The sequence below is a fragment of the Alternaria conjuncta genome, assembly GCF_024043145.1.
Source record: "Alternaria conjuncta strain BMP 0040 chromosome Unknown scaffold_1, whole genome shotgun sequence".
Taxonomy (NCBI): domain Eukaryota; kingdom Fungi; phylum Ascomycota; class Dothideomycetes; order Pleosporales; family Pleosporaceae; genus Alternaria; species Alternaria conjuncta.
In genome coordinates this window covers 604,788-631,531 of record NW_026250090.1, presented here as the reverse complement: position 1 = coordinate 631,531, position 26,744 = coordinate 604,788, and the positions used below count along the sequence as shown (strand labels likewise).

General features: G+C 49.8%; 7 protein-coding genes across 7 annotated transcripts; 3 read left to right on the top strand and 4 right to left on the bottom strand.

Annotated features, from left to right (window-relative positions):
* Window positions 1-3,991: 3,991 nt before the first annotated feature.
* On the top strand, window positions 3,992-5,293 carry J4E85_000219 (uncharacterized protein; the record flags this gene model as incomplete). The annotated part of the gene is made up of 3 exons (XM_051464512.1): window positions 3,992-4,082; window positions 4,133-4,429; window positions 4,485-5,293. The coding sequence occupies 3 exons, from the start codon at window positions 3,992-3,994 to the stop codon at window positions 5,291-5,293; spliced, it is 1,197 nt and encodes a 398-aa protein (XP_051331033.1).
* A 1,546-nt stretch (window positions 5,294-6,839) lies between these two features.
* On the bottom strand, window positions 6,840-8,250 carry J4E85_000218 (uncharacterized protein; the record flags this gene model as incomplete). The annotated part of the gene is made up of 5 exons (XM_051464511.1): window positions 6,840-7,346; window positions 7,412-7,432; window positions 7,489-7,898; window positions 7,956-8,089; window positions 8,141-8,250. 5 exons carry the CDS (start codon window positions 8,248-8,250, stop codon window positions 6,840-6,842), a joined length of 1,182 nt encoding a protein of 393 aa, XP_051331032.1.
* A 392-nt stretch (window positions 8,251-8,642) lies between these two features.
* On the bottom strand, window positions 8,643-11,961 carry J4E85_000217 (uncharacterized protein; the record flags this gene model as incomplete). Its single annotated transcript, XM_051464510.1, has 4 exons — window positions 8,643-9,179; window positions 9,446-10,301; window positions 10,366-11,836; window positions 11,892-11,961. 4 exons carry the CDS (start codon window positions 11,959-11,961, stop codon window positions 8,643-8,645), a joined length of 2,934 nt encoding a protein of 977 aa, XP_051331031.1.
* Window positions 11,962-12,534: 573 nt separating this feature from the next.
* J4E85_000216 (uncharacterized protein) lies at window positions 12,535-14,269 on the top strand (the record flags this gene model as incomplete). The annotated part of the gene is made up of 2 exons (XM_051464509.1): window positions 12,535-12,568; window positions 12,621-14,269. The coding sequence occupies 2 exons, from the start codon at window positions 12,535-12,537 to the stop codon at window positions 14,267-14,269; spliced, it is 1,683 nt and encodes a 560-aa protein (XP_051331030.1).
* Window positions 14,270-14,694: 425 nt separating this feature from the next.
* Window positions 14,695-16,331, bottom strand: J4E85_000215 (uncharacterized protein; the record flags this gene model as incomplete). Its single annotated transcript, XM_051464508.1, has 2 exons — window positions 14,695-15,320; window positions 15,440-16,331. 2 exons carry the CDS (start codon window positions 16,329-16,331, stop codon window positions 14,695-14,697), a joined length of 1,518 nt encoding a protein of 505 aa, XP_051331029.1.
* A 2,305-nt stretch (window positions 16,332-18,636) lies between these two features.
* On the bottom strand, window positions 18,637-20,529 carry J4E85_000214 (uncharacterized protein; the record flags this gene model as incomplete). Its single annotated transcript, XM_051464507.1, has 2 exons — window positions 18,637-19,655; window positions 19,704-20,529. The coding sequence occupies 2 exons, from the start codon at window positions 20,527-20,529 to the stop codon at window positions 18,637-18,639; spliced, it is 1,845 nt and encodes a 614-aa protein (XP_051331028.1).
* A 1,004-nt stretch (window positions 20,530-21,533) lies between these two features.
* J4E85_000213 (uncharacterized protein) lies at window positions 21,534-26,533 on the top strand (the record flags this gene model as incomplete). Its single annotated transcript, XM_051464506.1, has 2 exons — window positions 21,534-25,595; window positions 25,643-26,533. The coding sequence occupies 2 exons, from the start codon at window positions 21,534-21,536 to the stop codon at window positions 26,531-26,533; spliced, it is 4,953 nt and encodes a 1,650-aa protein (XP_051331027.1).
* Between the last annotated feature and the right edge of the window lie 211 nt (window positions 26,534-26,744).

Here is a 26,744-nt window from a genome sequence, read left to right as displayed (position 1 = left end):
AGAGTCTTAACCTAATTAGCAATTACCTAAAGAGTAGAATTAGAATTATTATTATTAGTTTTACTAACTTCTACTAAAGAAGATAAAGCTATAGTTAAGTTAGAGAAATAGTTAGAACTAGTATTTTTATTATTAAAGTCTATAACTAATAGTGCTAATAGTTAGATAGAGGTATTAGGTACTAGTATAGGTACTAACGTAGGTGTAGGCTTTTTATACTAGAGAAGTCTCTAGAAGCAACTATTGCTAGAGACTAAGCGTTTTCTAAAGACATAGTCTTAGATAAGGCGTTAATATCTAAAGTAGCGCTCTTATTCTAAGAATAGATAAGTTTACTAATAAAGACTCTACTATTAGTAAAAGCCTTTTCTAATATATCTTAGATCTTATAGTAGGTATTAAAGAGTAGTACAGGCTAGCCTAAGTAATAACTACTTTATAACTTATAGCTATAGTTCTTCTTTAAGTAATTAAAGTAATAGTTTATATACTTAAGAACCTTAATCTAGATATTAGAGCGTTCTTAGAGACCTAAGCTAGACGCGCCTTTACTAGTAGTAGTAGTAGTAGTAGTCTTACTCTATCTACTACTATTATTACTACTTTTGCCTTTTTAGATATTACTATTATTACTATTATAAGTGTTAGAGAAGTAGAGGTTAGCTTATTTAAAAAGATAAAGAGTTTAGTAGAACTTTATAAAAGTAAGTTACCTATTAATAATCTTTATAGTAGTTATATTACGCTACTAGACTAGTAGGTAGTTACGTATAAACTAGATCTTAACTAAGTCTTTCTAGCGCAGTGCTACAACACTAATATTATAGTAGGTAATATATTTACTTATAGTCTTGCTAGCTTTTATATAGAACTTACTACTCTTATACTACTATAAAGTAGTAATGTTGCTATTAAGAGTTTAATATATAAAGTTAAAAATAGTCTAGATCTTATTAAAGTACACAAACTTAGCGCTAGTAATAATAAAACTTTATTAGATATATCTAAAGGTAGTACTCTTAGTCTTCTAATAAAGGTAGTTTACCTTCTTAGCTTCTAAGGTAAACTTATACTTATAATAGTTAAACTAGTTAATAATATCTATCTTCTATTTAATATAGTTAGCTTTAGTAGTGCTCTTACCTAAAAATACTTTAGACTTAGGCTTCTTAGAGTAAGATGCGCAATAGTTATAGCTATTATTATTAGCTTTTATTTCTAAGGTAGGTAACGCGCTATAATAGTAGCAGCTCTAATAATTCTTACTATAAGTATAGTAAGAAGTATAATTAGACTCTTTTTTATTAGAAGAGTTAAAAGTGTCTAGTAGAGTAAGCTCTATATAAGAGTAATAAGAAGCCTTCTTTAACGCGTTCTTAGCCTACTTAAGATAGAACTAGAAGTCTAGAATACTAAAGATACTAGATTATAGCTTTTACTTAGTAGTAACGTAAACTATATACTTATTATAGTAATAACTCTTATAGGTAGTCTTACTTACTATAAGCTTATAAAGGTTCTTCTTTACTTATTAGAGCTACTAGTTATTAATATATATAACGCTCTTTATATTCTAGAGCTACTCTTCTAACTCTATAACGCGCTAGTCTAAGTTAGTAAGCTAGTCTTAGAGATAGGTAGCCTACTTAATAGAGTTATTAAAGTTGCTTTTAAAGCTCTTATTATTATTCTTAAGGTCTTTAGTCTAGTTAAGTAGAGCTTTTACGCGCTTAGACTATTTAAGGTAGTTATTATTAAAGTAGTTAGAGTAATTACGCTTATTACTAATATCTTTCTATATAGAGCGTAGCTATACTATAACATTAGTAATAACTAATAGTAGTTTAAGATTAGCGCCTATGCGCTCTAAGTTATCTAACTTAAGAACCTTATTTTAATAAGTTAGCTTACTATCTATATTAGTCTTCTAGATCTTAAATATAGTAATATTATTCTTCTAAGAAATAACGTAGAACTTAGATAGTTAATACTTAAAGTATAGACGCTTAAGAAAAGTAGCTATAGTAGTAAGTAAGTTATTTTGCAATAAGTGTGCGCTAACAAGAAGTAAACTATTAAATAAAGTATAACTTTACTATTATAGGCTCTACTAAGCGTCTTCTAGCTTTAAGTTATTAGTAATAAAGACTAAATATAAGACGCGACGCTATTTACTTATAGAAAGGTAGTAGATAGCATTCTACTAGGCCTTCTAGATGTTAGTAGAATTCTTAGAGTTACTAAAAGTAATAAACTTCTTATAAAGACGTATAGTAATAGTAGTAGAAAGCTTACTTTTACCTTTAGAGGCAAAGAGGTTATTAGATACCTTAATAAACTAGAAACTATTACTACTATAGCTATTATTACTATAAAAGATAAAGTAGCTAAAGACTTATATATTATAATTAGAGTTAGTATAGAGGTTCTAGGTACTTTATAATTATAAAAGGCTACTACTAAAAGTATAAAGAGCTAAAAGTAATAGTAACTAAGAACAAGCTTACTACTATAAAGAACTTAGTAGATAAGATAGCTATAATAGCTATAATAGAGTAGTTGCCTAAGAGAACTGTCTACTAAAAGTCTAGAATAACTAACCTAAGGCCTACAACTTCTAAGTAGACTTAGCTAAACTATTCTTAGCGTAGTTTATAGTAGTAGTAGTATTACGCTAGTAATAAAGTACTAGTACTATAGTATATAAGTTAGTAGTTATACTTAGCGCTATAATAAGTTTAGAAGTCTTAGAAGTATTATATTAGTAAGTAATCTTTATAATATTCTCTACAGAGATATTAGAATATAAAGAACTAAAACGCTTAATAAAGTCTATAGTATTACTAGAGCTTACTTTTATAAGTTGCGCTAGTAAGTAGGTATCTAAAATTAACTATAATAACGTATAAGAGTCTTATAAAAGATTAGATAATAGATATATATAGAATAACAAAGTTATTATAGTAAGAAGCTCTTATAGAGCTTAGTAGGAATATATACATAGTAGAGGCGTTAGGCTAATATTAGCCTAATAGAGCGCAAGGCCTAGAACTATTATATATACTTATACTTTTTATAAAAAGTATATTACTTTTTTTAACTTTATAAGTATTAGTACTTTAAAATATAACTTTTTACTAAAGCTAGTATTTTAAAGTAAACTATAGAAAATATCTACTATTAACTAGCTAAAAGCTTATAAGTAAATTCTTAAAAAGATTTAAGAAAAGAAAGATTACTAGTTATTTATTAAGACTTCTATTAAATCTAGATTAATATAACCTTTTTAAGCTAAGAGCTCTATAACTCTTTGCTACAAGTTAGCATAACTTTTCTCTAATCGCCTTCCAAGGTTGTCCCGCATGTATGTCATCTTCGCCCTGCACTTCACTTGGATCGTCACACAGATGGACATGATTGGTGTGAGCAATGAGCGACATTGCTTGTCTGCACGTACCCGTAGACTGCTTCCCCGATTTGGCAATTTGTACAAACATGGAGAGCAGATACGGGATGCCCATGGCACATGCCAAGAGCAGACAGAACTCTCCGGGACAGGAGGCAGACGACTGATGAGGGGACTTGATCGCTTCGATTTTCACGTATTGCCTGGCGGTAAACCCCTCTTGCCAGTAGCCGCCACAGTAGACTCGCGATGGTACGAAATCGGACACTAGAGGCAAAGTTGGCTGGCTTCACGAGACCTATGGCTTCGATGCTTTTTAGCTGCACGGCGATCGGGCATAAGCCTTCGCCCCTACCCTCCAACTACATGAAAATTTGCTAACGCTCATCATAAATCACGGCTACCTTGTCTTGTGGCTTGGAATGCGGTATCAACGCTAGTCAGCGAATGATGGTGGCCTAATAGCAACTGCATAAATAGTTGTCGTCATCTTATCAGGACGAAACGCCCACACAACAACTCGAACACCTCGAAGATTACTGTAGCTGCCACTCGATCAAGATTGTTTGCTTCTACTCCTTTTCAATGGACGCATTTGAGAAATACCTCGAGAAGGCGACTGCCAAAGGCTCGGGCATTGTGCCCGGAGCGGTGATGGCTGTCGTCGATAAGGATGGTACTTTCCCCATCCTATCTTCAAATATATGTATCTCACACGCGCTGCAGGCAAATTCATCTACAAGAAGACCGCAGGTTACAATGGCGTCACTGAAGATGCGGAGCCTATGGACTTCGATCGAACCTTCTTCATTGCATCCTGCACAAAGCTCATCACCGCTATTGCTGCCCTGCAGTGCGTTCAACACGGTTTAGTCACGCTAGATGAACCAGTCGATCAGTACCTACCAGAACTGGCTTCCCAACCCATCGTTCAGATAGACGGCTCCGAGATCAAAGTGCGTCCAGCCACGAAGTCCATCACCCTGCGTCAACTTATCACGCATTCCAGTGGCACGACGTACGGTAAGTATTTCTAGATGGACAGCACACAGCATAGACTAATTTCGCCAACTTGTAGACTGGGCTTCTCCAAGTCTCTATGCGTGGCGAGCCTCACGCGGCGAACTGCCCGCGCTGGTAACCGATGGCAACGTGGCTGAGAAGTATGCCTATCCACGGACCTTCGAAGCTGGAGAAGGCTGGAAATACAGCGGTGGTTTCGATTGGACCAGCTTGCTCATCACACGTTTGACCAACATGAGCTTCGAAGAATATGTCGAAACCAACATTGCAAAGCCTCTCGGTATAACTTCATTTACCTGGCATCTCAATCGCAAGCCCGCAGTGGAAGAAAAGCTGATGCGCACGAGCACTCGGCAAGACGACGGCAGTCTCACAGATGGCCCAACACCCTTTTGGTCTGGCGACCCTGTCGGAGAAGGTGGTGGAGCGGGCTTGTATGCCAATGTGTACGACTACACGCGCGTGCTTGCGGATCTTCTCAAACCCTCGCCTACCATACTCTCCAAAGCCATGGTCGACGCCATGTTCAGCCCGCAGTTCGCCGAAGACAGTCTCGCGGCCAAGGCACTCGTCGATAACGCCGAACTCGCTTATACCTGCACGTTGGACGCCAGTATGGAAGGCGTCAAACCGAACTTCGGACTTGGTAGCCTGTTGTTGATGGAAGATGTGGACCGAGAGAACTACTTCAAGCCGAAGGGTACGCTGTGCTGGTCAGGACTTCCGAATTTACAGTGGAGTGTCAATCGGGAGAGGGGAATCGCGCTTTTCTTTGCCACGCAGGTGTCACCTTGGGCGGATCGCAAGACGTTCGATCTTGTCGCAAGATTTGAGACGGCTGTTTGGCGAAACCTGAAGGCGTAGAGTTTGCGGCAGTTTATAGTTAGGAAGATGACTGGTTTTTCTCGCAGTGTACCTTTGCTATGCATTCATTGATGTCTCTCACTTCAACGCTCGCGCTTATATAATTGAGTCTGTGCGCTACTGCGGGGGTACAGGTAAACGTGGAAATGACTACTTAGGGAAGTTTCCAGTGGCGCTAGTTCTCAGACTCGCACGTCCGCCCTCCTCACCACCGACACTACACCACGACCGACCCACTAATATCGCAATGACTACCAAAGCACCAAACATGCCACTCATCGAGACAGGCTTGCCAAAGGATCCTGCTGCTCCAGGTACCGATGCAGATCAGCCTTCTGTCACGGGCGAAAATCTCCTCAAGATGGTATGTTCCAAGAATGTGAACTGAGTGCTTGCATTGCTAACTATTGGAAGGTTTGCGATGAGACTGGCGATGCCCACTGATGCTCCTCTACGCGCCAGTCGAAGAAAAGAACAACAGGCCAGATAACTTCACCCCCACTCGACGACACCGACAAGCCGTCGCACGCTGCGCACGACCAAATGAAGGCTTCAGTCACCAGCGATACTGGATCCGATACCTTTGCGTTCATGCGATTACCCGCCGATATACGTCTTTGCGTCTATGATCAGCTGGTGGCCATGTCAGTAGCTCGACCACTTGTCGGGCCTCACTTTCAAATATACCACGCGAAGCCTTCTGTAGGCATACTGAGAGTCAGTCGACTAGTTCGCGAAGAAGCCTACCCCATCATAGAGCGCGGCCGTTTGAAGAGAAGCCCATCATTAATCGTCAAGGTTCCTGCGAACAGCAGCCAAGCCGGTTTATCACAGTACCTATATCGGATCGCAGATTTGATGGGTGACCTTGCATACCGCTTCCGCAGAGCTCGGACGGAGGATATTGTGCAGTATAGCACATCCAACGAAATGCATCGATCGACACTGCTTAGTCTCCATCAGTGGATCGAGGGAGTGCTCGTCAATGACTGGGAAGGCGCTACGGCACATCGTGACAACAAGGCTGCCACGTTCGAGTTCTTCAAGCGGGCGATCCTTACTTTGCGTCAAGGAACGTTCAATATGCACATCATGTTGCACGACAGCAATCTCGTTTTAGGCCACCCCGTGGGTGACTGGTTTTCTCTTGCTAGAACCTTGAACGAAGTTTCAGCCAAGTGTCCATCTCCCATTGATGAAATGCTTCAAGTCTCGGTACCGGCAGATTGCATTACACATATGCGGAATATGTTCAACACGCCTTGTGTCTATGGAAACCGCCTGCGCCCTGGGATGTGGAGAGTTGATGTGCTCAAAGGCGACACTCAACTACTGGGAAGCTGATGAGCAGTTTCTGGAAGAAGGAGCCTGGAAGGCATTCTACTGGCAATGGGATCTTTCTGAATTACTTCCCTTCATCGTGGTACTTTTTGGTGGCAATTCAGTAGGGGCGCAGCCCAATATTCCAGTCAGATTTTGACTACTACGAGAGATATCAATGCACAATTCCCTACCAAAGATCTCCGTGTCAGCGCCACATCTTCCTCTAACTTTGCGGAAGAACCTTCTTCAACACCTCAACCAATCCCTTGATCTCCTCCTCAGTGTTATAATGTACCATACTGACTCTCGTCACCCCCTCCGGCTCCAGTTTCAGCAACTCATCGCAAAGCCTCTTTGAGTAGAAATGTCCCCACCTAAACCCGTAGTTACTGATCTTCTCCGCCTCAGCCACGATCGCCTTGCTGCTCATGCCCTTGACCGTGAACGAGATCGTTGGTACTCTTTCCTTGCTGTCGCTCGAAGTAGATCCCAAGATCGTGACATCTGGTCGGGAGTTCAGGAAGTCGAGAAGGATAGCCTGCAGCTTTCCCTCATGCTCAGTGATGGCGGGGAAAGCGTCAGTGAGGTAGGCAGTGACCGTTGGAATAGATTGTACGCATTCGTAGTTTGAGCCTGCGAACCCGATCTTATCTTCGAGGGTCTTGGTAGGGTTGAAGAAGTGAGATAGAGGCTTCATGTGCTGTTGCGCTGAGTTGCTGGCGTAGAGGGCCTAAAGATGTGTACGAAGTCAGCATTCGTCTCAAATGTAGCTCGGAAAGGTACATGTCGACTAACCGCGATATGTGGGCCATAGACCTGTGTAATGTCGTCAGTACCATGGTAACAAGAAAGTAAAGTAGATTCGGACGAACCTTGTACCAACTGAATGCGTAGAAATCGACTCCAAAATCCTTCACATCAATCGCACGATGCGGCGCGTAGCTAACGCCATCCACGCAGAACAGCGCGCCAACCGAATGCACCGCCTCTGCAATAGCCTTCACATCATGAATCGTCCCCAGAATGTTGCTCACGTGCGTGCATGCTACGAACTTCACTTTGTCGCTCAACAGCGGCTTGAGGTTCTCGGCTGTGAGTTTGAGTCCATCCTCCTTTGAAGACGCCCACCACTTCACAGTCAACCCAAGACGCTCAGCCATGAAAATCCAGGGCTTCGCATTAGTCTCGTGCTCCATCTTTGAGAGAATGATTTCTGAACCCGCAGGGAATTGCAGGGATGAGCCGAGGTTCATGAAGAGTTGTGTTGTTGAAGCACCGAGAACTGTTCATCGTCAGCAACTGGATGCCCAGGTGTGAATGGATTTGATGGTTTCGTTACCGATCTCATCGCGGCCAGCATTCATGTACTTTGCGGCTGCTTGGTAGCCCTCCTCGTACTTCGTGTTCGACTGCGTGCCGGTGTGGTATGAAGCGCCAAGCTGAACATTGGTCTTGGAGAGGTATTGCACTATTCTGTATCCATATCAGTCCTTATGTATACCCACGATCTGGAAATCCACCTACGAGTCAATCGCATCACCCAATGCCTGACTGCCGCCGGCGTTGTCAAGGAAGACCTGATCTTGCAGAAGTGCGGGGAAGCGCTCCCGGGCTTTTGAAATGTCGAACGTCATGATGCCAATCTCAAATTACGCTGGAGTGATAGGAGTAGCAGATACAGTATTGAAGGTTTTAGGACTTTTGCTAAGATGTTGTACACCTGTGATAACCGCCGGCACGCCCTACGCAGATAGTGCGGGGCTTTGCTCAATGCAGCAGGTGCTAACATCAAGCAGTGACGGCATTGCCTGCCCCACGTTACGCCAGTAACTACAACGCGCATTCTCGAAACCACAAAACTATTTTGTGAAATGAGTAAGATGAAATACCGGGAAGGGTGTCCATGCGACAGGCCGCCACGCACTTGCAAGGCCATGTTACCACCAGGTGTTGACAAGCCCGATAGCTCCACCACGTTCGGCCCTTCTCCCGGAGCGACCGACTCTCAGTCCGCATCGGAGCGCACCTAGATGATATTTGGATGGGAGAATCCTTTGTCGAACCTCTTCCTATCAAGATAAAGGGTACCTTGCGCCTGGAAGAACGCCAACAGAGTAGCCAAAGCCGACGTGTCAAGATCGCAGGGCCCTCCCTCACCGGACTCGAACTCATCGTCAAGCTCAATGCCATTCTCGTAGCCGTGGGCTAGAAAAGGTCCACGGAAGTAGTTGCCTGCAGCTTGGCCCAGCCATTTGGTCAAACTCGGAGTGGTGGGCAGGTTCTCGTTCATGTAGTTGTCATGATAGTAGATACCGACCCGGTGCGAGGGTATGCGCTTGAGGGTGGGCCAGGTGTGTGATATGTGACTCAACATGTTGCGACCGAGGAAAGGCTCGCAGGATATTGATCCGAAGTCCTTGACGTTGGTGTATTCGATCCAGACGAAACGTGGCAAAGGCTCATCTCCGGGAAAGAGGAGACCGCGGAAGAAGGCTGCACCAGGTCGTGGCTCAAGACCTGCGAAGGACTTGCAAAGCATCTTGTGCATCTTCCAGTCTTTCTTCTGACAGACGGTAGAGCAGTAGCGTGCGTTACTACAAGTGGAACAGCGTTGTTGAGCAGTCTGTTTGCAGACGAAGCAGGCATGGGGAGTCGTAGGCGGAGCTGGTGTCATATTTTTTGAGTTGGTGATCTTTGAGAACGTGCAATGGAGAGCAGTGGGTAGTATAGTAGAGATAGAAAGTTATAATTCGTAAAAGACTGCTCACTTGCCCATGACCTTCTCATTCAATCATTGGCACGGACCCCAGGGCCGACTTTGTCTCTCACCTCGGCTTTCCACATATCCACTTGTTCTGTCCCAAATGAGTCGAAATGTCCTTCCAGGCGTCCAGTCTCGGTAACCACACTACCTTTACCTTCCTCCAAGAACTTCCCCGTGACCTGCGCAGCGATCTTCAACAGCTCTTCCGAAGGCACACCGTCCGTCTCGATATCCTTTTTGCCCGCGGCCGTAGAGAAGACAAAGCCAACAACAAACGGCAGGTTGCTCTTCTGTGCTTCCCACTGTTTTCCAGATTTGGCAGCAATGACGGGACTGAATCGTTCTTTCATCCTCCCCATCAACTCCCAGCAAAGGTCGTGCATGGTGAAGTAATCGAAGGTGATTTCTGGAGCCTCGGCGTGGAGAGCAGTGGCCAGTTTCTGGATAACGTGGGTTTGCCTTTGGATGGTAGGTGCGACGGCGGCGAGGGACGAATGATGGCTTGCGCCGTCTTTGATCGCGTCTTCAATGGCTTCGGCTGTGATGAGTCGTTCGTCGCCATCTGTTGCAATGCGTGAAGCCATCCAGGCCGATACTGGACCCTTGAACTTCAATAAACGTGCGTTTGCTTTGGTCTCCTTGACCTTCGTGTTCCTCTTCGAAGTTGCCCAGTTCGTTGCTGAAGCACCAATAGCCATGAGGTAGTTCTTCCAATGCCCCTCAAAGTCTTTAGGGGGCTCTCCAATGAAGAAAGCCGAATTTCCCTGCATGTCCCACAGCGTCTGAAGATCCTTCCACTTTTCCGAAAGAAGCTCAGTCTGGCGCAGGGCATGGTATAATTGCGTTACGCACATGACCGCCCCGGGTGTTGCGGCGTATTTGACAGCTTCTCTGTGGAAGACGGTTCGTGCATAATGAATCCTGCAAGATCGGAGGTTCAAAGTCAGTATACGTCTCACATGTACATCGTACTATGAGGACTCACCAAAGACCACAATGTGTAGGGTTGCGACGCCACATGGTATAGTCCTTGTAGGGAGAAGTAAACGACGCCCGGATAAGTGCGAGAGGATCGACCTTCATGATCTTTTCAATTGATTTGACCAATTTCCTCATGTCGGAAGAAGCTCTAGGGTAGACCTCAACGTATCTGTGAAGTGTAGTAAACTCGTTGCGCATCTGTGTCCAACCCGCACCAACCTCGGTAGAGTAGACAATGTCGAGATAAATTTGAAAAGCAAAGCACGTCCAGATTGGCGGTTGCTTATTTGTGTTTTCCCTTGCAAAGGACTTCCGCGCGGCATCGAAAGCGATGACAAACTGGTCCTCAACCACCATCGGATGATTGTGTAGCAAGGGAAGATCCTGGAACAGCTCTTGCAATGTGGACTTATCGCGGGCATACTTTTCCCTGTTCGTTCTAGGTGGTGGACCTTCATTTTCGTCGAATCGACCCCATTTGCCATTGTAGTCCATAACGTGCCCGTTCATGTTGTTGTTGAGGTAGACCAGGAGGCCATAACGGGCGTTGGCAAACAGGGCATCCGCGATGTCGTAGGCTTTGAAGTTGTAGTCGTCCGACCAGCAGAACCAGCCTTTCGCTTGGGGATCAGCGCCAGCTTCTTTGGCGATAGCCAAGAAGTACACCTCGTGGAATGGCACGCTTTCAACCAGATGTTTGATCACTGGGTAGACTTCATCTTCCATGCTGTGCGCAAGCTGGATTGCTGTGTTGGTCGCTACCGACACAGTTGCCAGGTCGAGTTCTCCCGCATGATGTCGACCCCACAGGTCTGCAATCTCAGCACGAAGGCGAGAGAGGTCATCCATCAGCATGGTCATTGCCATGAAGGCTTCAATGACGGAGTCGTTCCACGATTCAGCAGTGTAGTCCAGTTCCACAGGCTTCGGCGAAGGTGCGACATCAGGTGCAGCGAGAAACTCCGCCGATGGCTCATACACATCCAAGACTTCGAAAACGTTGCGAACTCTAGTCTGTCTGACTCGGTCTTTGTCACTCCTTGGCGTGACATTCTTCATGTTGTTGAGATCGAGTGCATTGGTCCGTATCAAAGGCTTGAGTGCGTCGCGCACGCTTTCCAAGACAGTGACAAAAAAGCTGTGACGGTCATCAGACGGCTTGTCGACGGCTTCGCCGGCAGCTGCCAGCTTTTTCGAGAAAGCACTTCGAACAGAGATCACTCTATCGAGTGCAACGTTGAAGTAGTCTGGAACCTCTACGTTACTGCCTTTGACACCGGCGATGTGAGCAGACAAAGGTATGAAATCCTTGATAGCAAGGGTGTATTTCGGACTAGACGTCTGCCTGTCTGATCCACTCTGCGCAGTATTTCCGGCTTTTCTGGCTTTGCCTTTGAGTCTTTGCGTCTTCTGTTCCGTAGGAGCAGGTGGTTCGAGGGGCTTGTTGTAGCCAAATGACTTGGCTGTAGTCGCGACTACAGAAGAGCGAAATTAGCGCGTGCATCTCTCGTAACTCTAACCGCAACTTACGCCATGATGCCACGACATCCGTATCGTGTTTGTATTGCTGGTAAGTGCTTCGTAGGTTGTTGACCGCCATGGTAGATATGCTACTGCAACTGCGTCTATTCCAGTCGAATTGACCTCAGTACGTAGGTACTTAGGTATGCAGACTATCCTTTTCCAGTGAGTAGAACGTCGGAGGAGATGTTTTGAGTGTGTTGTCTTCGCTACCATGGATTGCCAATGGGTGGGACGGCTTTCTGGCGGTGCGCGAAGATATTGCTGGGTCCTTCCCCGCCACGCGTCGCGTCGCGATCGCGACAAATCGCTTTCTGAGGCACGCATCGAAAAAAGCAAGTCCCACCCTCCGACATCTTGCGTTGCAGAATTTTCTAAGCGCAACCGGTTCTCTGCCCCGTCTATTGCTAAGTGATGCAGACTGAAGTGTTGTTTGGGTGTACTCCCAGTGGTAATTTGGTGTTGCGCGCCTGAATGATGGAAGGCCAGATGGATGCGGCCTGCCGAACCGTGCAAAACCGCCATGCTAAGTCGGGACTAGCTTGAATTACATGCTGTGCGGCACAGAGAGCACCTGCAGCAGTGCAATGCAGCCCATCTCAATCACCCTGTACTCCATCAAATTGGTGCATCTAGAGAACGGCTGAGAACAATGGAAGGGCTACCGCCGCTTCAATTATCCAGGAGTAAGCGCGCCAAACATCCGCCTTACATACGTCATTATCTAACGCTTCCCAGGCGACAGCACCAGCTCGCTGAGTACTCTGCCCAACGAAATACTACTCCAGGTCTTTTCGCATGTCGATTTGTATCGTTCCATTCGTGTATTGGGCTATATTCCAGATGACCCCCCTCCAAGCTCTCCAGACGAGTATCTCATTTCCGATTTTCGCGCTAATTCTCGCTCGCTACTCAACATTGCGTTGACGTGTAAGAGGTTCACGGTTCTGGCTCGCGAAGTACTGCTCTCTTCGCTCGTGCTCGAGGTCGGCTTCCCAGGAACATTGAATGAGCTTTCCAATTCGGACATCTACGGCCTGATCTGGAGATTGCAAGCACGACCGGAATGGAAACGACATATAAAGCAGCTGAGATTATGCTTACCGTCGGAAGATCGTGGTATCATGAAGTTCAGTGGACGAGGTCCGGTAGAGCCTCACGTGAACTATCTTGTCTACGAGAAGGCGTGTGAGATCGTCGCTTCCCTCGACCTACCTGTTTGGTGGAAGACAGGGAAAATTGCAGAACTGAAAGGCACATTTGCACGTGCTTCGGCTTCCGTGTTCTTAGCTCTGTTACCAAATATAGCGACCTTGTGCATATTCGACCCAGAGTCAAATCTTACCCTCGCTGAGCCGCATTTCCAAGACACGCGCCGTTGGCAGAGATTTGCTTTCAAGCTACCGACCGCGCATGTGCTATCTTATTTGAAGTACGAAAGTCCCTTACCGCCGCTATTAGGGGGTGGCTTGGAGCACTATCCCAATTTGCACACCCTCGACCTGAGCATCAGACTTCAAGGCCAAATACACTCGCAAATTCGCATGGCATCCGAGCACTACCTCAGCAGCCATGGTGCACAGCCAACGATCCGACATCTCCGTCTAGACTTCGAGGTCAGAACCGTCGGCGTGTGGAATACCACTTCTCGAGCGTGTATGACGAACGTTCTCCGCGCCTTTCCCAATATTCAATCACTCGAATACTACGCGGAACCGTCGGACAGTAAGAACCCGTATCGGAGTGTCCGCGCGTTTCCTGCCTATCAGGCAAACATCCAATACTATCCTACCGGGCCGTCTCCTCTTGAGGATGATGTCTACGTAGATGAGCAGCACTGGGATCGAACGATATACGATGCGCGAAGCGAAGTCACCGACTACCAGAACCTCGTGGACGGTATGATACATCTGCGACCATACCTCGAAACCCTGAAGCTACCAGGCGGCTTCTGGACATTGCCAGGCGCGATGCGCAAACCTTTACCGCGATTCGACCAATTTGCGCAACTCAAGAAACTGGTCATTCCTCAAGCAGCGCTCATATCGATCAAGCTCGACAACATGCGTTTCGACGCCGTCTTTGAAGGCGACTTCGAACTTTCACCGACGCAAGCTCTTCCGATCTCTTTGCAGTACCTCAAGATTTTCGACGTTGACTTGGCATTTTTGGAAAGCAGGTGGCTGCAGGATCTCTTTGGTGCGCAGAAGGCCGAGAACCATTGGCCGAGGCTGCAGTGTGTAGAGATCTTGATGGGGCCTACGGTCACGGGGCTGTGTCTTGAAGAGCTGAAGGCTAAACAGAGGAATGCGGACTTTTGGAAGCTGGTGGATGATGCGAACTTCGAGGTGGTGGTGGGAAGGGATGAGGAGGGACCGGATGCGTGAGGTGGCTCACGACTGTCATGTACGAGGCGGAAATATGTTTACAGCGGCCTTTGGTCGATACAACGAGATTATATATATACCACGCTGCTTCGAACAAAGGGCAAAGAAGTCGAAGTCGTATAATGTGAGCTTTAAAAGTAAAAATTGAGATGCACATGTCAAACTCTCATCATTCGATGTAGGCAACTGAAGAGATCCCGCACAGGGGATATCACGAGGAGAAGATAGGTGGTAAAGTTTAGTGGTTCGTATAAACAATATGCAAGTCTATATATTCACAAAGAAGTCGTAGTATATACAAGACTCCGCCCGACCAAGCGAAGTCCGATCATGCCGTCATAAACGCCGCGCTATCATCGTTCAAGCCTCATAGGTATCATTTAATCCAAAAGTAATCCCACCCAATAGTATCAAAGCACACACATTTAGACCTTGGTCTCAAACATGCGGGCCTCGACGTCCTTGCCAGCAAGCACAGAGTCGTTGTCAATGGCACCATCGGTGGTACCAACATGGCTCTCGCTGTAAGCATCGAGCTCGGCGCCCTTGACCATGTTGAGGTAGATGGGGTAAGACCAGGCAATCGCGAAGAAGATGAGCGGGATGCACATAGCCTTTCGTGTGCCGATGCGGTCAGCAACGTTGCCGAGAATGACGGGGCCAACGGCACCACCGCAGACGGAGGAGACGAGGAAAGAAGCACCGCGCTTGGTGTGGCGACCGAGACCGCGGAGTGTAAGGGCGAAGATGATGGGGAAGATGCAGGACTCGAAGAAGAGGACGATCATCAGCATGCTGAGACCTCCCCAGTTGGGACGGGTGGCGCTGCCAGTGTTGGTGCCGATCGCAGCGCTGATGAAGATCATGATCAGGGTCTGGAAAGCGAGGAGGACGTAACGGGGCTTGCCGCCGTAGTACATGAGTCCAGCTGCTGCGAAACGTCCGACTGCGAAAAGGGCTTGGGCGATGGCGTAGAAGTTGGCTCCCTCGTGGTGACCTTCAGTAACTGATAGATCAGGGCGTGCCTCAGCGAAGTAGTTAATAAAGTAGGCTAATTTTCAGTTAGTATAGGTCCATAGGAGTAGATATAGAGTGTGGTGAGGTTGTGGGATGATAGGGGGTGTTTTGAGGATGTTCGGAGAATTTTTGGAAAAAAAGTGTAAAACTTACCAGCAACACCAACTTGACCAGCGACGTAGGAGAACTGAGCAGCAGTACCCCAGAAGAGAGTGTACTGCTTGCGGAGAGGCTTGTCGACGTAGCCGGTAGCAGCGGTGGTCATCTCGGCTTGGTCGGCCATGTCGGAGTCGGTAATCTCAGGAATGGGAGCGAAGTAGAAGACAACGGCGAGGATACCGACGAAGCCAGCAATACCAAGGTAGACCCATTGAACAGCCTCGAGAGACTTTCCGTCGGTACCAACGTTCTTGAAGATGACCTGAGCAGCGAGGACGGGAGCAACGACAGAGCCAACAGCCTGAACGGACTGAGACAGCTCAAGACGGAACTCGGAGTACTTGGGAGGACCGCAAACAGCAATGTAAGGGTTGGCGGAAGTCTCGAGAGTCGACAGACCAGAACCAGCAAGGAACATGGCACCGCAGAAGCCACCGAAGCTTCGCTTGACAGCCGCAGGCCAGAACATGAGAGCACCGACACAGTAGATGGAGAGACCGAGAATGAAGGTGTAACGGTAACCGAACTTGCGGAGGAACCATCCAGAGTATGTCAAAGGACCGATGAAGTAAGCACCGAAGTAAGCAGCCTGGAGACCAGACGACTCTCCACGAGTGATGTCAAGAGCGACCTGGAAGCGAGAGTTGAGGACATCGAGAAGACCGTAGGCGAATCCCCACATGAAGAAGAGGATGGTGACCAAGGTAACGGGAACGATGGATTGGCGGACCGTAAGAGCAGAAGCTCCAGTGACGACGCGGTTGTCGACAGACTTGCGCCGAACCTGTTCGTCGACGACTTCAGCGACTGAAGGGCGACGAGCTTGCTGCTCGTGGACTTGGTCCAGAGTAGGCTCTTGCGAGCCGTTGTTTCCAAAGAAACCCATGGTGATGGTAGGGTAAAGATGGCGATTGGGAACGAAGGAAGATATGAGCCCAAGGATCAACAGATGATATGTCTGTAGAGGCAAGTCCCAGATAGTGAGAGACGAAGAGCGAGATGCTGATGCTGTTTCAGTGAAGGGATACAGTGCACACTATATATCCGCTCTCCGCGTCCCCAGATACCCATCTCCATGGTATAGGTCGCGACATGGGGCTGGTGCCATCCAGACTGCAATAGCAGTCGGTAGCCCATTCGGTAGTCCCATGCTGGCGTTGGTTGAGCGCGGCGTATAAGCCGGGGTGTTGGGGTAGTTTCTACTGCTAACGCATCGCCCCGTACGCTACACCCCAGTATCCGCAAATTTTCATCGGAGCGCTGCCGTGATGGGCTGGCTCTTCCTCGGCGACTCAGTAGCCTGCATATTTCCCCCGAGAGTATAGCCGGCAAACATCGGATGGTGCTTGTCTGTGTCCAATCACCACGTGCATAAGCATGCACTAACTGCAGCGCATGGACGTTCTTCTCCGAGCGGTCCCACTTAGTCGTTGAGCCTCATGAGACAAATGCCTCGCAGATGGGGCTCGATAGCATCTCCGCGTTGCCAACCCCATGGAGAGACTGTAGCGCAGAAAAAAACTGGAATGCACACAACAGTGGAGTCCCCAACCCGCAAAATGCCCAATTAGCAGCCGCTCCAGCGCCTTCTAGAGGGGCGCATCATCTGCACCCCGCTGTTGATCTCAGCGATCTCGCCTGGTGCTATGTCGTCAGGGTCCTTCGGTGCAGAACCTCTAGAAGGCGTTTTTACAAGCAACGGCAAGCGAGGCTTGTAGGGCCAGCGAGTGAACGACAAGCGATCCAGGAAAGACTCTGGGCGCCACCAAGCCTTCTTTGGGGAATTCATGATCTTGTTTAGCGTTGGTGCGCACCGTCTCTTGGACGCGCAGCCAGTAGCCTCTGGGCTCCCTTGGCATGTTTTAGGTGCAATGACATGAGGCCTTGTTGAGGCTCCGACTGCTGGGCCAGGGTGGTCTCGCATGGCCTGAAGCTTGGGGTCTGTGACCTGTTTGCCGCGAGGCTGCATGCTGGGCTGTCCTATGGCTGCTCTGCGATATCGCGATATTCGATTGAAGCATTTGGAAAAGCGCTCAACATTCGTGGTATAGGTTTAGTACGTGTCAGCTATGCCTAATAGCTCGGTGGCTTTGCAGATGAAAAGATCTTCACATCGAGCTGAGAGTATCGACAGTGGCTTACGATATGCTCAATCAGGGTGGATGGAGGTCTTCATCTCTTCGTCAGAAGGTGTAGATCTTGCACTTGCAACATGCATCCGCTATACGCGACAACCATGACCTTCGATATGTAGTCATCAGACATGACGCTCACAACTCAAAGGCCCGTCTCATTCACAGCTGGGCAACCATCAGCCTCCATCTCCCCATCTTTTGCTAGCAACTCTGCCGCATCTCTACCAGGTTCACCATCTTTGCCCTCCGCGGGCACTGTACCCAACCTGCAAGGGTGCCTGCACCACTGGGGTGGAAGCTGGGGTCGACATCTCAACGAGAGCTTCTAGTGTGCTTCTAGCGTGCTTCTCCGCATGCTCTTTCTTCTGCACCACGCGCATGTAAGCTCGAAAATGACGTGTCGCTTGTCAGCGCCACTCCGCAAGGACCGTGTAATTGGTCACGCGAGGTGCTGGCGGGAGGTTTGTCGGGAGATCAAAGGCTAGGCGTCGGAGTTGTCTCACGTGAACATTCCTGGGCGCCACGGCGGCCTGGATCACGAAAGTGTCGGTTTTGGCCGTTCTGCTAACGGAGACGGGGTGTAGTGACGGGAACCATGCACTGTGGTGCGCTGGTAGAGGAATATGTCGCCGCACGTAGCCGGCTAGTGGGTGCCGCTTTCTGCTCGTCTGGCGGTTGTTGTGATAATGTCAATGCGTCTGGGGTGCCCATGGAGCATGGTTGGAGCGTAGGCGATGCCGAAATCACTCGAATCGTGCGCGCAAAGTGCCGGGCATCCGTTTGTTGAAAGCGAAAGCGGAGGTGGAAACAAGCGATTGCCTGTGGTTTGCCCCTCTGAGGACTAGTCTTTCACGCAGTCTTGTGCATAGTGGGATGATGAGTCTGTGCAAGGGGGAAGAGGTCGGAGTATTGCCAGCGAAAGCGCCTATTACCTTTACGCGCCCACTCCGTTATCTACTCCATGCGTCTGAACTTTGAAAGGTGGAGCGTTGCCGTAATGGAGATGAACAGAAGAAGCGCAGCGGCATAGATCAGGCCTCGATGTTTTCACGAAACCTATTTCCCGCCCTTCACAATGTATTCATCTCCTAACGTAAATCCTCCAAGTACGTCTTTGAGCCCCTCATCATAGTCAGGCTGTACGTCTCTTCCCTCCTCGTCCAAATTTCCCAGATAGTTCGTAATATCCCTCCCATCAAACTCTCTCACCTCAAACCCATTTCCTAGAAACGCCCACATGTTTCCTTGTCTATACTCAATCTCAAAGTCTTCATACCGCGGCGTTTCCATGATCTTTAGAAAGTGGAGGCGCGAGCCGGGCCACATGGTTGCTTGACCATCCGTCTTTCCTTGCTTGAACCAAGAGCGGCATGGTGAAGTCCACGCGGTGCGTTGTAGAAAGAGATCGGCGTGTTGGCGGAATTGCACACAAGGAGCAAGTTTGGGGGCAAGAGACTTGATGTTCTCGACCTGGCATTTTGTAATGACGGAGAAGATGTAGCGGGTCCACACTTCGATTAATGGCATGAAAGAACCATGACCGAGAGGACCATACGGACCACAGAAGGAGAACGTGTTCGGGAAGTTGGGGATACCAACGCTGAGATAAGATGTTACGCCATCCTCTGAACCCCATAGATCGCGCAGATCATGCCCATGGGCTTTGAAGGGGAAACGCGGCAGCCAGGAGGTGTCGAAACCGGTCGCGCATATTATTACGTCGACTTCGTGGTGGTTGCCTTCTTTGTCTGTGAAACCTGTGGTTGTGATGGAGCCAATAGGGTCGGTAAAGACTGTGGCGTTGGGCGCAACGAGAGCTTCGAGATATCCCGGTGCTGGCGTTGGACGGCGACATCCGGGATTGAAATTCTTGGGTATCATCTTGTCAATGAGACGAGAGTCATGGTTGAGTTTGTTGCGCATTTCGGCGTCTGCGTATTCACGTGCGAGACGAGCTTCCTCACTGCCTTTGATGATGAATTTGAATCGCTGGTTGAGTTCGTTCTCAATCTGTTTGCGATACTCCAGGTACTTCTTAGGATTTTCTTCGAGGTATTTAAGCTGTTTCTCGCTGTCTATGGAACGTCAGAGCTTTCCTTCATATCCTGGAGGGAGGAGCTTACATCGAAAGTTTGCGCCGTTCTTTCCGGCCCAGGTCTGAGCAAAGCCTGCCGTGATCCATATCGGAGACCGTATCCAGTGGTACAGATGCTGGACCTTTTGTTGTATTGATGCGACAATTTGCACACCCGAGCTACCAGCACCGATGACAGCTACACGTTTGTTGGAAAGATCGTAGCCTTCTTCGTAATTCGCAGAATGCATCAGCTTGCCCTTGAAGTCTTGCAGACCTGGAATCTCTGGCCACTTCCACTTGTTCAAGACACCTCCGGCGTTGACAAAGAACTCGGCACTGTCTTCAAACACGACGTCCTTCTCCAGATCACGAACGCGGAACCGCCATAGACCGGCCGCATCGTCCCACTCCACGTGCTCCAAGCGGTGTCGCAGCCTAATATACTTGGCGATGAAGTCATTTTCGCGTTCGATGGATTTCAAGTACTCCCATATCTCCGGCGAATACGAGTAGTAATGCGACCAAAGTTTGATTTTCCAAGAGAACTGATAGTTGACCGAAGGGATGTCACAGGCGCAGCCAGGGTATCGATTTTCCAACCAAGTGCCGCCAACATCGTGGTTCTTCTCGTAGCACACTATTTCCAGGTTCTCCATCTCTTCTTCAGCCTTTTTGAGGAAGTTCAAAGTCGATGCGCCAGCGCCCATGAGGACGACTTTGACCTTTCTTTTCGTCCCCATGGGCTGTTCGTTGATTCGGTAGCCATGTTGGTCAGTTTGTGGTGGCAGTTGATCACGGACCTTTACGTTGTCGTCAGCCGCAGTGCCAGCAGCAGCGTACAGTGAACTCGGCGGATCTGACTGTATGCCCATTTTGGAATTATTGGCTCGAAAATGTATGAAAAGTGAGCTTGTTCGTAGTACACCGAGGAGCATTCCGGGCCAAACAACAACTGCGCCATCTCATATAGTTGCGCCATAGCCAGACCTCGGAAATAGCCATGTAAGGCGGAGATGGTGACAGCATCGCCAGCAGCACTGCGGGGTAAGATTAAGTTCACAATACCTAGGTACCTTACACAAGCTTCGCGTGTGTTTTGACCCGTGAAAGCGCTTTCGAGCCTGCGGTCAGAATTGCTGGTGCATGACATTCTCTAGTAGGCGCGCTCTGGTGACACGGCCATGGGGCTCTTGGGAGATGGCTGCACGCCCAAAGAAACAGCGCCACCGCTGTGCACATGCGACACTGTAGTTGGCTGCAAGCATACAATGACTGATGTTAGTCATGTTTTACTCCGAGTTGGCGAACACGGGGGCCATAAAGGGTGCAGTGTGCGGAACAATGGTACGAGATGGATGATCAGGCACACGGTAAGGCTCCGCTCCCGGTTGTTCTTGGCTCCGCGATAGTTGGACGGTAATGACAGCAACGCCGCAAACAAGCCATAGCCGTCTTCCCACCACCCTAATTCCTGCATCGCCATTGCGGAGTCCTGTGTCTCTCCTCGAATCTCGCAGTCCCATAGCAGCGTCGCCCAGCGGCCCGCACTCCCCGCTACAGCCACGCAAAACACGCTTGACGATCCGCTCGACAGCTGCCACCTACGCACAGGCAGGGCTGCTTCCCGTCCCTCATTCCTGCCCACCGGGATAGTTATCACCGCCGGCGCATGCGAGCGCGCGACATAGTACGAGTCGCAGAATCGCCTTGCGTCTCCCCCCTCCCCGCGCTGGCTAGGTTGCTGGACTCCAAGCTCAGCTCAGCGGCCCTGGTCATGGTGCCCGCGCAACTTGGTCAGATAGCCTCGTGAATGACGCTTCCCACCGCACCGACTCCTATCGCGCCTTCCTAACCATCCTCGCGCCTTCCTGCCGCCATGTCGTACTACGGAAACGGCCAGAACTACTACAACCCCAACATCCCGCACTCCAATGTGGGCGCGCCCGGCCAATATCAGGATCCCTACAACCGCCGCACGCCAAGCGCTGACAATGGCGATGCCACCAACGGCGCGCCCACGGGCTATGGGCATCTCCAGCAGCTCGACCGGCGCAACAGCATAGCGGCCCGCCAGAACGACGAGCTCTTCATCGGCGCAAACAGCTCCCCGCAGCCACCTCAGGGTCCAATGTCCCCCACAGCGGGCGGGTTCAACGGCGGCTATGGCTACCAGCGGGCGCAGCAGGCGTACAACCCCCAGAACTACAACACGCAGCCCATAGCTCTGCCCAACCCCCAGCACTACGGCGGTGTCAGCAACAGGACCTTCGCGCCGCCCGTCTCTGTGTCGGCTTCGCACCAACCATACAACCCAGCTGCCTACGCCGACAGCAACATCGCACCCACCAACTCCCTGAGCCAATCCTATGGCTTCTCGCCCACCTCCCCGACCGCCTCATACCACTCGCCCTCGGTATACCAGAATCAGGGCTTTGGAAGAGCACCCTCTGTCCAGAGTCGCGCGTCAGCTTACGCAGCATCGGCCGCACCACCACTGCCTGCTCCTCCAGGGAGCGCGCAATCTGCGGGCGAGGACTGGGGCACCTACCCGAACCGACGACCCTCGAACGCGTCCTCGGGCTACTATTCCTCGAGCGCCTCGCATGCTCCACTCCCGTCTCCCCCGGGATACGATACTGGCTACGGCTCCCAGCGAGGCGACAGGTATGCCTCCATGTCTGGCAACGCCCTTCCACCCACGCCCGAGGTCCCTACGCATGGCTCGCCGCAACGGACCAACACGGTATCATCGCGACCGCTACCCCCACCGCCGCCCCACGAGTCCGACAGCGACGAATATTTCGCGCCGCAGCAGAACGGGTATCAAGACGAACTATTCAACGACGTTATGAACATGACATCTGGCGGCGCCCAGGTCCAACAGCCAAACGGTCAATACTACAGCGAGTCTGCAGGAAGAAACGGCACGAATGGCGCAGTTGCTGGACGCGACACGTACCTTAGTGACGAGAGCGACGTAGAGGCAGCTGCTGGTCTAGCTGCACTTCAGATGGCCGAGGCACAAGAAAGAGAAGACGAAGCTCGTAGAGCTAGTGGTGGCACCGGGCTCTTCAGCAACTACACGTCGGTACATTCCCCCCAGATGCCTGCTGAGCCGATGCGACAGGAAAGTGCCAGCGATAGTGACTACGTGGGCATGGACGTGGGTACCTATGGCGGCGGATTCGCGCCATCCTTCAACTACGGTGGAGACCCAAGTGTACTGGCAGCGGGTGGAAGTCACACAGCGTCCACCTCAGGCTCTCAGCGACGGTCCGACCCTTTGCACGACGACTACGACCCGATCCATCCCTTCCCGTCCTTCTCGAGCAACGCGCGTGTCGACACATTTGGTACCGGTGGTCTGGAAGAGCCTAGCGCACGGCGGCGGAGCTACGACGAGGGCGATGAGGTCACACTCATGGATAGCGCATCTGCCCTGTCCGGCTCGACACTCAATGGCCCTTCAGCAGTAATGCCGGGTGAGCCACCGGATATGTTCTATCACCCGGGCATTTCAAACCGGCCACTGCCCCCACCTCCAGTGAACACCGGCAGCCGGCGAATGAACCACCAGAGCAACAGCTCCACCGGATCTGGATCCTACGAATATTGGCGTAACGCTCCGGCTGCCCAGCGTTCATACCCCGTGGATGCGAACGCTATGCACATGATTTCTCCCACCGGCGCCCCTGTGCCTCGCTCAACCTCTCTACTCCAGCACAGCAATGCCCGAGATGCCATTCCCTTGCCTCGTTCCAAGACAGACGCTGAACAGGGGCACAGACCTCGACCTCCTCCCGGCAACCGGAATACCTTCTATGGCGGTGCCATGGACAGCGACGGCAACACCCTCACCCCTGGCAGTGCAGAAGCTGTAGCTATCGACCTACCCACGATTCCAGCCGGCAAGCGCTTTAATCCCGCAAAGCTCTCCAGCATCGACTTCAAGAAATGCACTGAGCCTTGGGCACTTAGCTCAATCATCTCCTGGCTGAAGAACATGACCGAAGGCGAGAATGACCTTAAGGAGGGTCCGATCCAAGAAGGTCTTATTGCGCTATTCACCCACAAAGTTCCAACTATGAACATTGCGGATGCCGAGACACTGAGTAGTCGGGTAGTGGCTGAGATGTACAAAGCAGGCACGCTTGTGCACGAAGAAGAGTGGTTGAGATTCTCGACCGCGAGCATGACTGGAGTAATATTCCAGCTTACGGGGGCCGGATGCTACGCTCCCATGTTGCATACACACGCAAGCCCGGGTCGATGTTACTCGCACCATTGCCAACGCACACTCAAGAAGATCGACCTGCACGCTCCGTCCGCCGCACCTCGATCAGAAGACTGGGCCACCTTCTATAAGCTGAAGAAAGAAGACATCGAAGGAGCAAACAAGAAGGAGATTGAACGTCAAAACATCCTACACGAGATCGTCCAAGGAGAAGATAAGTACATGAACCGACTTGACGTATTACGGCACCTCTACCGGGACCGACTTCAATCAGCCCAGCCTCCAGTCATACCTCCTAAGAAGGTCGACAGATTCATCCGCGACGTGTTCAGCAAGGTAGACGCAGTACGGAAAGCGAACGAAGACCATCTCCTTCCACAGATCAAGTACAGACAGCAAGAGCAAGGCCCATGGATTGTAGGCTTCAGTGATATTTTCCGAGAATGGATCCGGAAAGCGAAACAGGCCTACATCGAGTACGCCGCGGCTTTCCCGTACGCATCCTTCCTTGTTCGACAGGAAGCTGACCGAAACATACTGTTCCGCACCTTCCTGGACGACGCTCAAAAGCACAAGCTGTCAGAAAAGCTTGGCTGGGATACCTATCTCAAAGGCCCTATCGACAGACTGCAGCGCTATGGTCTTCTCATAGACACAGTCATCAAGTACTCGACTGTGGACAACGAGGAGAAACGTAATCTTCAGGTCGCCAAAGAAGAGATCAAAGCCGTGACATTAGAGTGCGACAGCCGTGTCGCTGAAATGAGTCGGAAAGTTAGTCTCACCGACTTGCAAGCGAAGCTTATCTTGCGGCCCGGTATGCAGCGAGTGGAGCTCAACCTGGATCACCTGGGCCGAGAACTCATCTTCCGAGGCGACTTGCAAAGGATGGGAGGCAGTCGTTTCAACTGGCTTGAGACCCACGCATTGCTCTTCGATCATTACCTTGTACTCGCCAAGGCAGTCTCTTTCCGAGAAGCAGACGGTGTTACCAAGTCTGAGAAGTACGATGTGTCAAGATTGCCAATTCCCATGGATCTTCTTGTTCTCGAGAGCGAAGACGACGATCCCGTTGTGCGGTCTACCATGAAGGGTATCTCTACTGTCACCACCGTCTCTGGTCGGGTCGGTTCTGGGGCCGCTACAAGATTGAACAACAGCCCTGTACCCGGTGGTCTATCACACACAAGCACCTCGAACTCGCTTGGGTCGACCAACACGAGCAATTCCGGCAAGACCATGGTCAACACCACCTCAAACGATGCTTCAAAGGATGAGAAGATTTTGTACCCCTTCCGCGTAAAGCATCTGGGCAAGGAGACCTACACGCTATATGCGCCATCGGCAACAAATCGTGCCGAGTGGTGCGACAAGCTCATCATTGCGAAGACGCGACACGCAGCAGCTCTCTTTGCTCAAAACGCCGAACCGTTCAAGTTGAGAGTCATGGCTGACGCGGCTTTCGCGTATGATAGCGCGATGCCTTCACAAAAAGCTATCACGATCAAGGGAACGCCACTGGACCGCGCAGTCGACGAGGTGGAGAAGCTTTTCGTCAACGTTGGGCGGCCTGTCCCCATCTGCCGTGCACGGGTGAACTGTGCGACAGCCTTCAGCCAGCCCTACGGCAAGCACATGGTAGCCGTCGGTACAGATATTGGTGTTTATGTGTCGGAGTTTGATAATCCTCGAGGCTGGTCTAAGGTATGTAATGAATTCATAGTCGTATGTTACGGTGCTAACAGTCGCAGGCAATTCAGGTACCACGCGTGACGCAAATTGCCGTCCTCGAACAGTTCAGCTTGATGCTGCTCATCTCCGACAAGGCACTCATTGCGTACCATCTCGATGCCGTATGCCCAGTGAGTGGCGTAGCCCCCTCAAACGACTCAACACGACGAGCGCCCCAAAAGCTATCGGGTGCACGCGACATTGGCTTCTTCGCCACTGGCGTGATGAAAGACAGAACGCTAGTGTTCTACAAGAAGCGTGACGGTATCTCATCCACCTTCAAGGTGCTTGAGCCTGTCTACCAGAAATCATCCGAGAAGAAGTCCAGGATATGGAAGTCTGGACGCACAGAATTCTTCCGCGAATACGACGAATTCTACATCCCAGCAGAGTGCTACACGATCAACCTTTTCCACTCGTCGCTTGCCATTTCCACCGCAAAGGGCTTTGAAGTGCTTACCCTCGACAAGAAGCAACCATGGTCCGTACCCGATCTAAAGCAATCGCACGTGGCCACCATTGCTTCACGTCTTCAAAATCAGGATCCACTGGGCATGTTCCGCCTCTCCGACCAAGAGTTCCTTTTGTGCTACGAAGAATGCGCCGTGTACATCAACAAGAACGGTGACATCTCGCGGTCCGTCATCATGGAATTTGTCGGCAAAGCAAAGTCTGCCGCTATGTATGGCCCTTACGTTCTCTTGTTCGACCCGGACTTCGTCGAGATCAGGAATGCGCAAAACGGTCGTCTACGACAAGTCATTGCTGGACGCGATGTCAAGTGCCTCGACGATGGGCTCAGCGGAGGTTCAAGTCACAACAGGACAGTCAAGCTAAGCTTACAACATCCGCAACATGAAAGGAGTCAGGTGGTTGTTGAGCTTGTACTTAACGAAGGGCAAAAGGAGTAAGGCAAATATATAAGGATGGGTACTTGGATGGCCTGCTGTGCAACACCATCTTTCGGACCATGCTACGCTACATCTACGGCAAGCGGGCGGAGTTATGGAGTCAGGACCCCTGGGCTGGGTATACCCGCCGCTGCACTACCCGTTGCGACAGAGCTGGGGCGATTGGCGCTCTTTCTTGCATATCATTAAGATTTTGATTCTTTTTCGCGTA